Raw genomic sequence first — 13,938 nt, forward strand, 5'->3', positions numbered from 1 at the left:
TGCCTGCTGTTGGCAAAACAGATGCCTGCTGCTGGTGCAAAGAGTCCCCCGCATAATTAGGCCACATTGATGGGCCCGCCGTAGGCCAACCTTGCGTGGGATAAGCGCTCGAAATGGAAGGCGCAGAAACACCGGAGGCAGCCATTTGCCCGCAGGGGCCCCAGGGCCAAGCAGTGCTCTGTTGGGAAAAGGATCCTTACCATCAGGTACAGGCGGCTCCACAGCTATGGCGACTTGGCAACTGTCAGCCGGCCGTTCCTGGTCACCGTCAGCCACACTCTCCAGTGAGGTCAGATGTTCCTGGCCTCAACCACCGTCGCTCGCTGCCGCACCTGATAGTCTCTCAAGGGCAGAAAGGCGAGAGGCAAAATCCTTATTAAAACCCACCTTTGCGACTCTTTTGGCACCCCTGCGTGGCTGTGTAGGTGCGCCAGCCGATGCCATGCCCCCCCAACATTCTCAAGGGCAAGTATACGCTCCATAAGCTCCTGCCTACTTGGGCCTTCGTCCTCGTCCGAGGAAGACAGAGCCAGAGGGGGGGTTCCTTGGGGCAGACCTTTTAGCAGGCCTCTTCCCCTTAGACGGGCCACTCCCTTTTTTGGGCAGCATCACTGTGACAAAAAGCAGCTGCAAATACCAACTGATTCAGTGACTGTCAGTGGTGTATCAGCCTGTTTCACAGCTAAACCATTTAACCATGCAGCACCCTCCCTGCTAGGCAGCACTATCACTAGCCAGATTAGCACTAGTACCCGCAGGAACAGTGCCAAGAAGCTACCCCCAGATGGCATTAGCCGCTTTACAAACAGTGACTAGAAGCCACCCCTAGGTGGAGCAGTGCTTGCCCCACTACTATGCAAAAAAAAAAACAACACTGCACAAAATGGCTATGAGCCACTCAGAACAAAATGGCCCCCAAGCCAATGCAGGATAGGCCCTAGACCCAGCCCGCCCCCACCTTGAGCAATGTTTGAGGAACGGCCTTATGGGCCTAAGGAGCAGGGCAGATAGGCCAGTGCCTGGCTGCAGTAGCCAGCAGTGGGAAGAAGGGGGTAGTACTCCACCCACACAGCAGGCCTTCACTCGCCTGACACCAACCCCCACCAATAGCCCAGCGTATCAGGAATGGGGGTGGGTGCAATACTGAAGTGGGAGGGGGGAGCGAGCTCTCGCTTCACAATGCTAAGGCCAGACACCACACAGCCACCACTGCCTGGCGAACAGGAGAGGCGCTCAGGGCACTCTCCGCCAGCCCCAACCCCCGCCGCCGAGAATCGCTGCTGCAGCCGCGTGGATGTGCCGCTTCTGCTGCCGCTGCTTCTGCCGCCAGTAAGGCCGCCGTTCCCGCCGCCGCTAAAGCCGCCGCCGCAGCTGAAACGCTGCAAGCACCCAGAAGCCAAGCCCCATCAGCTGCAACTGAGAAGGCTAGGGGTGGTGTGGCTGTCCCTTTGCCGCTCGGAGCGGAGCACAGGATAAACACTCTTGTTCCCTCCGAGCTCTTGAAGAGACTGCAGCCGGGGAGAGCGGAGCCGCCTGAATCAGGCTCTTGGCTCCGCCCCCCCCCCCCGCCTAAGCCCCAGATGCCCGGGAAGGGAGCCTGTCTCCTTTCCTCCAGGGCGGGGCAGCAAACGACGGCTCCCAGCTTGAGCAGCCTTATGCTGCTGCTGGGAGAGCCGGATTCCTGTTATAATACAGCTTTGGGCTGGTAATTGAGCCTTGCCCTCTTTAAAAATAGGCTTAAAATACAGCTTTCTAATCCAGGGTTCCCCAACGTAGTGTCCATGGGCACCATGGCAAGCACAAATACTTACCTTTGTACCCAATGAACTTTTCAGAAAGTGGGTGGGACCATTGTAAGGCAGGGGTTGTTGGCAGCCTCATTTAAATGAAAGGGTTTTGCACTGGTGGACTGGTAAGTACGTGGGCTTTCCAACGTATACCTTTATGCCCCCTTCAAGATTTCCTTCTTCCCCAGAACTGTGAGGAGAAGGCATATTCCATTTGGCCTTGGCTCTTTTATCAGCCATTTTGGGTTTGGCTGCACTCACCACTCTTTCTCGAAATTCCAAAGGTGCCTACAGGCTCAAAAAGATCTGGGGGAGCTGTTCTAATCTGTTAAAGAATGACAAAACTAGAAAGGAAAATATTGTATGAGATTGGCACAGTGATATATCTATAGAACCCAGTTCTGAAGTAAAGAGAGTTATGTTTTGCTTCCAAGAATTGTATGTTCGGTTCGGCGGGTTCGCGGCGAGGGGAGCTGCGCGTCTGTGCCTTGCAAAGATGTCGGTGGATCTCGGCGCGTGGGGCGGCCCGCTGAGCCTCAGCGAGGTGGAGGAGAAGCCGGCGAGGCCGATGCGGGTCCGCTATGTTGGGGGAGTGGAAATCGACGAGCTGGGCAAAGTGCTCACTCCCACCCAGGTTAAGAATCGCCCGACATCCGTTGAATGGGATGACTGTAACCCAGAGAAACTTTACACCTTGGTTCTAACCGACCCTGATGCACCCAGCAGGAAAACCCCCAAGTTTAGGGAGTGGCACCATTTCCTGGTGACCAACATGAAGGGCAACGATGTCAGCAGTGGGTGCGTCCTGTCTGACTACGTTGGCTCCGGACCTCCCAAAGGAACAGGGCTGCATCGCTACGTTTGGCTGGTCTATGAGCAGCCGCAGCAACTGAACTGCAATGAACCCATCCTCAGCAATCGCTCCGGTGATAAACGTGGCAATTTCCAAGTGGCAGCTTTCCGCAAGAAGTACAAGTTGGGCCCCCCTGTGGCTGGCACGTGCTACCAGGCCGAGTGGGATGACTACGTGCCAAAGCTCTATGAACAGCTCTCTGGGAAGTAGAGCTGCCCTGTTTTCTTGCCCTCTTCCCCGCCCCTGTAGTGTTAAATGAGTTGCACGAATACCAATAAAGATACCTGGGCCAAAAAAAAAAAAAAAAAAAAAGAATTGTATGTTCTATAAGTAGGAGTTGTGTTACTTGTTTTAGTGCAGACAAAAATACGTTTTTTAAAAAGTTTGAAACTTGCAGTGTCCACAAAATAAATCTGTGTGTTTTTAAATAGATTGTAATTGTTCCTTTTGTTAAACAGAACTCCTGTAATCTGGAGTAGTGTAGAAACCTACAGGTACCTATGATAAAAGTTCATTTTTTAATTAATGAAAATAGTACACAACTTCTTCCAGTGTGCACTATTTTTGTACATGTTGTTATATGATAGCACTGAAGGTGAGAAGAATATTAACTAGATGATCAAAATAATGGCCAAAGTGGTTGCTTTAGTTGCTATATTTTGGAAGCATAGCTGATTATCAGACTTGAGAGATTTGAAAATAATCTTCCTCAATTCACCCCCCCCACCACCACCACCATAAAAATGTTTGAGTGATCCAATTCATGCTGTAAAAAAGTTCAGTTTCTTGGGCTTTTGATCTTGACCTTCAAGAGCAAATAGTTTAGAAATAATCTTGTGGAAGAAAATGCATACTTAGATATTTATCCTTATAGCGCTTTCATTTTGTATGTACAATTTAAAAATGAGATGAATGGAAATAGAAACCTAGATAATTGAACGAGTGAACTTGGTCAAGTGGGTGACCATCAAGCAGCCATGTCCTTGAGTGCACAATTTTGACCTTACAAAAAAAAAATTATTCTTTATTTTTTATAACTAATATTTAAGGGTTCCAATGTGCAATATTTTGCAAATGTTTTTGAAGTACAACGCATACCAAGTGATAGCAAAACAGCATCATCTGCGTATAGCAGAATAGATATTGGGTGACTGGCCAGTTTGAGGGTATGAAGATCAGTAGGTACACATTTCTAGGCGGGGGGAGGACATAAAAAAAAGATTGAAAAAATGGGGAGCAAGAACACAGCCCTTACACACACCCCTCATGACTGTGACTATATTGGTAAGTGAGCCATGGGTAATACAGTTTAACATGTTCATCTTAAATATTTTCCTATATTGCCTGGAATGTAGAACCGTAATCGGGGAAGGTAGGTTTCCGGTACTTGGAAACAGGGCAAGTGGTTGTGAATCAAGGAAGAAGGCGAATATAGACATATTTGCAAATGAGAACTTGCCATAGGACCACTTTGGTAATCTGTGTCGCCTGCCAAGTATTTAGGAGGATGTCTTCACGTTTCTGCACCTGAGAAGAAATTGAAAGCAGGAGGTTTAATGGTCAAGTTCTCATCAAACGGCTGGGGCAATACAAACGCTCTGCTTAAAGTGGTGACACGCATATAGTCTCTTGGGAAATAATGGCATGTTATCTTAGGCTGTAAGAACTTCTTCCAACTTTAGTGGCTCTTCTTTTGGAGGAAGGCTTCAAACTGCTTAACTGAGGGTAGGGTGTGTGTCCATTGGAGCTGAGGCTTGACATTTGTCTTGTCTGAAGCAACAAATTGGAACAATGGGCAGTCCTTTCTTTCTATCAAGCATGGTTCGGCTATACAGTGTTAAAGACGGGGGAGGGGGTATTGCTGCTTTCACTAAAACCACCTAAAAGATTAAGAGGCAGCAGCATAGTTTTTTTTTTAAATTGAAATGATGCCACTTTAAAAAGTTGATAATGATTCTCTGGTTAATGATAATCTGCGCAGTGAAGTTTGTCCTGTGATTCCTCTTTTATGTAGCTGAAATAATTCTTTCTTCCTGTCCTGTTCAGAAATGCAGCATTTAAAGCTCACATACTAAAAATGTTTGTGTAAATGAATGTATCATTAGATTTGTATACTACAAAGAAGACAGTTAATTTGGGGAATGATATTTGTGCTACTTTAAAAATCTTTTTTGTACAGAAAAATCTTAACTTCTGAATACCTTGAGGCAAAGAGAAGCATTAACTGTAGCACTTGAAAATAATTATACTTCGTCGCAGGAAACCTCTTACCAAGCAGTTCCTTAGACCTAAGTCTCCAATATGGCTTGAAGCTTCTGGAATTCTCTCCAAGCAGTAATTACAGGAGATTGTAGAGATTATTGAACATATCAAGTCAAGTCTAACTGCAAAGATCCAACTACAGCTTTGACGTTTTAAAAAAAAATCCATATTGTTGGTAGCAAAAATTAAAAACACCCTATATCATCACAGATTAAAATAAGAAAAAACTTTAAAACGTCCATAAAACATGCCCTTTTGACTGACCAGTGCTCACCAAGAATCCAAACAAGTCCAATATCCAAAAAGCCCTCATAAATATCTCATTTCTGCAGCTCATCCAAAATGGTATCAGGGTGGAATATTCTGAGCCAATTGCAGCTTCTGAATAGTCTTCAAGGGCAGACCCATGTCAAGCATATTACAATAATCTAGCAAGGTTACTGTAGTGTGGATCAGCATGGGTAGGTCAGCAGTTCTTTAAATGAAGGGAATGATTTCAAGCTAAGCACAGCTGAAATACATTCTTAGCCACCATGGTTACCTGCCTTTGTAATAAGAGTGTGGGATCTAATGAAACCTCTCTGCTCTTAACAATGTAAGGCAGCTACATATGTCCAAACTGTTTGGTTATATTGTGTATTATTAACTGCTGTTGGAAGCTGCCTTATGTACATTTTGCAGAGATGTAGGTTATTATGAATATTCTAGAAGCCCTTTGCAGGAGGTGAACTTGTACTGATAATTATTGTTTTAACTGGAGGGGAGGAAAGGAGGGAAGCACCCTGCAAGTGCTGTAGAAAAATAAATATTATAAAATAAGTTTAAAAGCACAGTTTAAGACTGCCAGTAGATCAAGAAACAAAGCTAATTAAAAGCAGTCCTAAATAAAAATGTCTTCAACTACCTCCTAAAGATCAGCAATGAGGGAGCTAGGTGCACCTCCCTAGCCATCCTCCCTGAGGATGCTTTTCCATAATTGTGGAACTGCCACCGAAAAGGCCCTCTCTTGTGTACCCACCAAGTGAGCTTCTTTAGCTGATGAAACAGTCAGGAGAGGGGTGTGCATTTTGGCTTTCTGATTCAGGTTTTTAACCTGAATCAGGCCAGATTCAGTCCCAGCATCGCTTTGGGAAGCTTCGGGCAAAGAGCAACACTTCTCTTGCCACTTGCAAGTGTTGTTTTCAAACGCCCCACCGCTTTTCAGCTGATGGGAGGGGGATCCCCCATCGGCTGAAAAAAGCAAGAAAGGTGTTGCTGCTTTCAAACGCCCACTGCTTTTTTAAGCTGAGAGAAGAGGGAGAAAGGACCCCCCTCCTTCCCCTCCCCTCAGCTAAAAAAAGTGTTGCTGCTTTCAAACACTGGCAGCTTTTCTCAGTTGATGGGGGATCCCCCTCCCATCAGCTGTAAAGCCAGGGTTTGAAAGCAACACTTTTCTTGCCATTTGCAAAGGGCAAGAAAAGTGCTGCTTTGAGCTTCGGTGTGCTCCGTAAAGATTCTCGAATCTTTACAGAGCATACCGAAGCATTTAAACACCTGAATCCCGAAGAGGCTTGCCGTTTAGGGATTCAGGTTATGCTGAATTGTTTTCCTGCTTTGGGTAAACCCGAAGTAGGAAATCCATGCACACCTCTAGTCAGGAAGGCCTCTCCCTGTTTTTCAGGAGGATTGCTGACATCACATATGTAAAGTACATAGAAGTCTCTAAAATGCTATATAAATAATAAATATTAAGTGATACTGTTCCCCATCAGCCCTTTCTAAAAGTAGTCACTTGTATGCAATTCAGCTCGGTACTCCCTGGTAAAAACATTCAAGGATATGCCTTAGATGTGCTTTCTGTTGCAATTGATAAAAATATTGCTTAAGATAATTCTTCAGTCTAGTTGGTGGGGGGTGGGGGGTGAGAGAGAGACAGCCTGCAGATTCACACTACTTAAGCAAAATAAAAAGGTGCTTTAGTTGTGTTAGGCAAGTAATCTCAAAATATCTGTGACATCTTGTCTTTGCAGAGTGCCCATTTGGCTATGATTGACACCTTGATGATGGCTTACACGGTGGAAATGGTCAGTGTGGAGAAAGTGATTGCCTGTGCACAGCAGTATTCATCCTTTTTTCAAGCCACAGACCTTCCCTATGACATAGAAGACGCTGTCATGTTTTGGATAAACAAAGTAAGACCCTCTGCAAATACACTTTTTGTTTGATGTGGGTAATTTGTTTTCCTAAGATGCTTATGCAAATTATCTACTAGTGCATATCACTGAAATCATGCAGAATAAATGCTGTACGCAAACAAGGTTGTCTAGGACAAGTTAAGATTGCTGGTGGTGGCCCAAAGATGTTCATTATTTTGTTTACGTTCCTTTGGAATGATGACCATCCTATTTTCATATATACAGAAACACATTGGGTGTAGTATTGAGTGGAACCTTATTATGGCTCCCCATGCTTTCCTTAAGCGTCTACTAAGTTCTCTAGCAGCCGTTAGCATTACTACATGACAACAGCTTATGGCAGTATTCAAGCAAGCCTGTGACAGGTAAAGCTAATGCTCTCACAGTCTAAATTATGGCAGTTATATAGAAACACACACAATTCATTACTATTACCTAGTTCTTGTGGCAATGGATAGTAAACAATATAAATATATGGAAGTCAGTTTAAAACAATAAGTTGCTACATATTCATTCCTGCTTCAAAGACTGGTCTAATCAATAGAGGTGTAGCACCTCTGAAGATGCCACCTCTGAAGATGCCAGTCACAGCTGCTGGCGAAACGTCAGGAACTACAGTGCCCAAACCACGGCTATACAGCCCGGAAAATCCACAACAACAATTGTTCTCCGGCCTTTGACAATAGATTCTGAAAGATGCTTAACTTTCCAAAAGTCTATGGCAGATGAATTTCTGTATAAATGACAGCCACTGAGAATGTCCCTCTGTGCCTATAATCTCTTGGCAAAAGTGCAAAAATAGTATTAGAAAAATGATGTCGTGATGGTCTGAGGTATGCCAGTGGGGGTATAAAGAATGAGGCCATTGCATAGGCTTTTTTGGCCCAAGAAGTTGAGGAATTTATAGAGCCCCCGTACATCTTCCAAAGTTTATATCTCTAGATACAGAAACTTTAAAAGGAATACCACCCCCACATGGATTGAGACTTACCGTATTGTTTCCTATACAATATTTCATGATACGGTATCATGAAATATGGCATGATAAAATTATGCTAGTGTATCATATTCCCTAAGTATGTGAAACTCTCGCCTCAACAGGAATATAACATTCTTTTAATGGGATTTTGTTTATCATCTTAGGTGAATGAACATTTAAAAGACATCATGGAGCAGGAGCAAAAACTAAAAGAGCATCATGGTATAGAAACTGCAGGAGGTCAAAAGGTATGTGTAAGAAAACATACAAGCTTGACAGAGGATGTCCTGTACAAATGCAGATAAGGAGTGCAGTATGTTAGTTGCCTTTGTAAAATTGTTCTGTAACAAGGCTTAACACCAGAGTTTCGCTATATATTCTGACTTCTTTTGTGTGCCTGAGTTGTTGGTAAGTATTGAGGCTGATATTTGGACTGTTTTACTTTTTGTGCAAAGTAGCCACAGACACTGTGGATTCTCACTCCACTTAGAGAATGGATGTGTCCAAATTTCCTTTTGCTTTATGTTTGGTAATGATTTGACTAGGAATGCCTTCTGACTGAGTGTAGTCTGTAGCATATTAGCAAATTATAGAGCTGAGCTTTGTGATCCTGTCAGCATGGGATGGCTGCAAAAGGAATCTGGGCACCTGTTGAATTCCAGACAAAATAGGGTCTGCTGTGTGATACCTTGGCATACACTGGCTTGTAGTGCATCACAAATACTCTAGATGTAATCAACCAGTTCAATAGTGGGCTAAAAGCAAGAAAATGAGAGCCAGTGTGTAGTGTAGTGGTTAGAATGCTAGACTAGGATTTGGGAGACCCAGGTTTGAATTCCCCACTCTGCCATGAAAGCTTGCTGAGTGACTTTGGGCCCGTCACACACTCTCATACTACTTAATAGGCTTGTTTAGAAGATAAAATGGAGGAGTGGAGAATGATGTGAGCTGCTTTGGTTCCCATTGGGAAGAACGGTGGAGTATCAATGAAGTAAAATGAAATAAATGCACAGAGAATGAAGCAGGACAACATCAGTCATACAACCCGCTGCTGCATCTGGAACGTTGTGCAGGCTGAGTGTGTTTCCCACCAACAGCTGCACAGGAGGACGGGTTGACTTGGCCCTACAGGCATTTTTTATTTTGAAATTACTGCAATCCATCATAGGTTCTTGAGCTCTAGGAAACAAAAATCTTTTTGTTGTTAAAATATTTAAAATCTCCATAACATCAAAAAGGAGTTTGACAATGTGGGAAGAGACTTGCAAGAAGTGACAGCTCCATAAAAATTCTCAGAATTGCAGTTCATATTTCAAGTTCACTTATCTGATTTAAATCTGATTTAAATAATATATATTTAAATGCATCATAACAGTTACCAGAAATAAGTGATATAGAGAATCACCATCTTACCATCTTGGGTGTGCCATGGTAGCTATATTAATGGGCTTGATGGCTTCAAGTGACTTATGTATAAAATATGTTCCTGTCAACTTAAGTTACTTGGGCATCCAGGACATATTTCTCATATAATCTTACCTCGGAAAACAGTTCTTCCCCTCTATATTCGGCCTACGTGTATGTGCATTTTTTAAAAATGTCACTATCCACTGCTTAAGATATTAAGGTGTTTGGATTGTTCTGACAAACGGGTTTTGACTCTCAAAACTTTATACCCTGAAAATCTTGTTGGACTTTAAAGTGCTCTTTTACTGAAGATCAACATGGCTATTCATCTGAAACTAGATTATTCTGGTTAATTATCCACCCTTGTTTAAAACACATAAAAGAAGTGAATGAGGAGTTTGCCCTCAAACGGGAGCTAAAGGAAGTTAGATGTGTAACCAAGTCTCCATTAACTGTCCCCGAGTTCATTAGCTTCCCATCATTATCTAAAAAAGTTACTGTTAATGTTTATAATATAAAACAGCCTGGTAATTTACTTATAGAACTAAGGTTAAGAGAACTTTTTGAAAACTTAACATTAGGTAAATTATACATGTATTGTTTCATTAGTACGTATGCAGGGGGGGGTTCTGGGAAAAGAGGTGGCGGAACTCTCAAGAGGGAAATGAGGAAGAAACATACGGGATTCTTTGAAATAATATTGTTTTCAAGCACTATTGCCGAGTATTTTCAAGAGGTGCCGTAACTCCGTTCCACCGCATTCCCCCTGAAAAAAGCCCTGTATGTATGTAATAATCAGGTTTTGTATGTGAAGTATGGGCTGCTCTCTGCCAGCAGAAATGTGGAAGCAATTAGCCTAAACTCTCCATTATAGGGTCTTCTCATTTATTTTAACAATAGTCTACCTTATTCTCTCTCTCTTTTTTAAAATTGATTAACCAAAACAAAACACACAAAATGTACAATACTCCAATACCCATAATAACTTAAAAAATAAAAATTAAAAAAATAAAATTAAAAAAATAAAATCAAAGGGGGGATAACAAATTTTTAACTTCAAGTAATTCAAAAACACATAATAATCCTTCCTATTTGGGATAATATTACTACACTTTAGATATTCTAATACCATATTCCACCCCTCTTCATGACTAGCTTTTCACATATTTTTAACATTTTCCTTGAAAAGGGAATTGTTGGTTATTCTACTCATTACATACATCTCCCATATTTTATTATACCATTGCATTTTTGTTTGTGGTTTATCCGATTTCCAATGTTTAGCTATTAATAACCTTGCAGCTGCCAACAATATTGAAATCAAAGGTCTTTTGTCAATCTACAATCATGCCAAATATTCTCTTGATTCTGTTCGTTGTTACTCTGGTGTCCCATCTTGTTCAAATATTCTTGAAGTAGTATCTTTTTACTAACTTGATTAGTAGTTTTCAAATGTGAATTCTACCGTTAGGATCAAAAATCAATCACTCAGGTAAAAGAAATGTTCTATTTCTAACTTACTCAATTTTTCCCTTGTAATTCATAGTTAATAACATGCCATGTGCTCTGTTTTCTTGCTGTCTCTGAAATTGTGCCTTTCCTAGCTGTGCAGCTATCACAATGATATTTCCTAAAGTTGCTGACATACGGATATAATTGCACTTGTCATTTATGATAACTTGAGTCTCCCTCTTTGCCCTATTCTCCCCACTCACCCACCCACCCCGCACACTTCATTTGTTTTCTCTGTGTGTAGGGCAGCCAAATTAGTTGCCTCACTGAAGACTGTAATTAACTGACTCAGAACTGGGTCAGATAAAGGAAGTCTAGTGTGCTAAGTCACAACAGTTCAGAGATTCATGTCTTTGCTCTGATGTGCGATTAGAGGATTAGATCACAACTACTAACCTTCACATGGAGAGTTAGTTCTTCCCTTTTCCTCAGAGGACTAGTAGTTGTTTATTGCAGAGGCTGAAAGCAGGTATCTCTATTATAAGCTATTAGGACAGTTCTGCTTAACATAGCATCTTAAGCTGTGTATGCATTGTCAACGTCCCCTGAAGGGATGTCTCTGCTGGCAGTGTGCTGTTCATAGTTATTGAATTATTGTCAGAAGGCAATACGAGGAGCCTTCTTAGTTGTTAATCAGACCATGTACTCTAATCTCAGCTGTTTCTCCCCTCGTATTCCTGCTGCAGAAGCTTTGGGGGTAGGAGCATTTAGTGAATCCTGCATGTGGGAATTAACAGAGAACAATCTAGTCACAGGAATTGTACCAATGTTCTCTTTCCCTCATGGGACAGATGAACTAGGAAAATTTCCAAGCATTTGGCTGAACCTCCAAGGAAGAGGCTATTTGCTCCCTTTTCAAAAGAAAACATTGACAGTTTCAGTGTAGGCAAACGTCATGAGTTTTGTAAACTTGTATTCATATACTGTGCTTGAAACCAGACTATAAAGACCTGGAGTTTTTGTAAGTTTCAGCTCCAATACTGCCATATCATCTGACCCACCAGTATAAGTTGTTGGAACTTCTCTAGAAGTCTCCCTTCTCTTCAGAGTTTACACACTCCATTTGTGGCTGAAACGTTTTGTTATCTCTAGATAGGCAAATAGCAGCTTCAGCATAGCAAATAAGCAAATGATCAACAAGGAGATATATATTACTAGGGTGGTACTGCTTCTCTTCTCCCAGACAGAAATAATTAGTGAGAGCATCTTTATATATTATTATATATAAATAATTAGTGAGAGCATCTTTTCCATATTTCGTCCTTCGTTACAGTGGCATGGTACAACCACTCATAGCGTGAGCTGCAAGAATGGCCATTTTCACATGTCTTTAAAATAGCATGATACAGAAGGTTCACAGGCTACCGGCTTCCTCGCACAATTTTAATGCCATCCATTTACAAAACTCACGAAAGTGCCATCATCACTGCCTGCCTCTGTTTTGTAAATGGATGGCGTCAAAAATCGTGCGAGGAAGCCAGCAGCCTTCCCTGAGTATCGGCACTATTTTAAAGATGTGTGAAAACAACCAATGAAAAAACAGACCAATCAGGAAGTAATTACAATATAGAGGTAAGACCAAAACAAAATTGTTGACCTGGACGTTCAGGCAGAAACAAAGTAGGATGTAATGGGGAGCTTAGGTGTGAATGCTCTCTAATTTCAGGTGGCACAAGTTTGCCAGATTGTAGTCAATTTTTTCCCTCCATTTTCAGTCTTCATGTTTAAATTTGTACCTTATCACCGGACTGTCTTCTCTTGATATATCTTAGCACCAGTCAGCACATTGCTTCTATTAGCATATGGAAATCTAATAAATCAAGCGCCTGTTATTTCCACTGCTGGCTTCTTTATTTTCAGTAATCCATTCCATGCTGGAATTCCCTGCTGTGATGTGGGTTTCTTTTGCATCTGCCTTAGTTGGAAGTTTAAAATCTTGTACCACAGTGCACAATTTCATACTTCATAAAAGATTAAGTTTGAGATGACAGTTTACCCGCAGTGCAGATATTTAGACTTTTCAGTCTTTAAAGTATATAACAAAGAGCAGAAAGAAAAGAATTCTATAGAATTATGTTATTTTACTTAACATTTACCATGAGGTGATAGGTTCAGTATCCAAGCTGGCAATACTAATAATTAATTCACTAATCCTGTATTATATTGGGTGTTACTGACATTACCTAAATTTCTATCATGGAACCAGATAGCCAGAAATTTGAGCTTTTATGTTCTGTATCTTGACTTCCTGTAATTTTAATTTTCAGTAACAGTATGTTTTATCCAGCAAGCTTTTTCATTCATCTCCCAATTCTCCTCCTTGGTATAAACCCCAACCCACATGGTTTTTTGTCTATACAGTTCCCATGTTCTCCCTAATAGCTTTTTTTGAGTGGTCAAAGGCGACCCCTACTTACTTTTTCACCATCAGAAAGCTTGGTTGGATCCAGCCCAACATTTTGTTACAAATTCACAAATACTGCCATGCTGCTCATGACATTACAGCATATCTGATATTATTTTATAAAGTGTACCAAATTGTAAGCAAAGAAAATTTAAACCAGAAGTGCTAGTCAGTGTAGTTTACTAGCAGAATGTTAATGTAAATTATTCTTTAATAGTATCTTGTCTAGGGTAATCTTCATTTAAATTGTATTCATTATTTGAATTCCTGGTAAACTCCATAATAGGTGAGCGTAAGTTGAAATCCAAAAATGTCTTGGTTCCCATCTGGTCTCTGCCATGAGCTCATTAGGTAGGCAGTCCACACAGTATGAGGCTCAGTCTGTTATCTGCAATATGAGGATGATAATGATAATAACTGTGCTTACATACCACTATTCTAGACAGATTACTGCCGTACTCAGAGTGGTGAACAAAATCAGTGTTATTATCCCCACAATACACCTGGGGAGCTGGGGCTGAGAGGAGTGGCTTACCCAAGGCCACCTGCAGAGCTCGTGG

The 13,938-nt window shown here is 41.9% G+C and overlaps 2 protein-coding genes across 2 annotated transcripts in view; both read left to right on the forward strand.

Moving 5' to 3' along the window:
• Nucleotides 1–13,938, forward strand: part of CAMSAP2 (calmodulin regulated spectrin associated protein family member 2) — a 109,355-nt gene that overhangs the window by 46,090 nt on the left and 49,327 nt on the right. The window contains exons 3-4 of the mRNA XM_054980766.1: nucleotides 6,912–7,073; nucleotides 8,220–8,303. Coding sequence (XP_054836741.1) covers nucleotides 6,912–7,073; nucleotides 8,220–8,303 — 246 coding nt within the window. The remainder of the gene's footprint in view (nucleotides 1–6,911; nucleotides 7,074–8,219; nucleotides 8,304–13,938) is intronic.
• LOC129330639 (phosphatidylethanolamine-binding protein 1-like) lies at nucleotides 2,238–2,935 on the forward strand. The gene has a single exon (XM_054980765.1). It carries the CDS (start codon nucleotides 2,284–2,286, stop codon nucleotides 2,848–2,850), a length of 567 nt encoding a protein of 188 aa, XP_054836740.1. The 5' UTR covers nucleotides 2,238–2,283; the 3' UTR covers nucleotides 2,851–2,935.

This window comes from Eublepharis macularius, chromosome 5 (genome assembly GCF_028583425.1).
Source record: "Eublepharis macularius isolate TG4126 chromosome 5, MPM_Emac_v1.0, whole genome shotgun sequence".
Classification (NCBI taxonomy): Eukaryota; Metazoa; Chordata; class Lepidosauria; order Squamata; family Eublepharidae; genus Eublepharis; species Eublepharis macularius.

What these genes read in the sequence shown, in the direction of transcription:
- LOC129330639 (XM_054980765.1), top strand. Translation starts at nt 2,284, where the DNA reads ATGTCGGTGGATCTCGGCGCGTGGGGCGGCCCGCTGAGCCTCAGCGAG.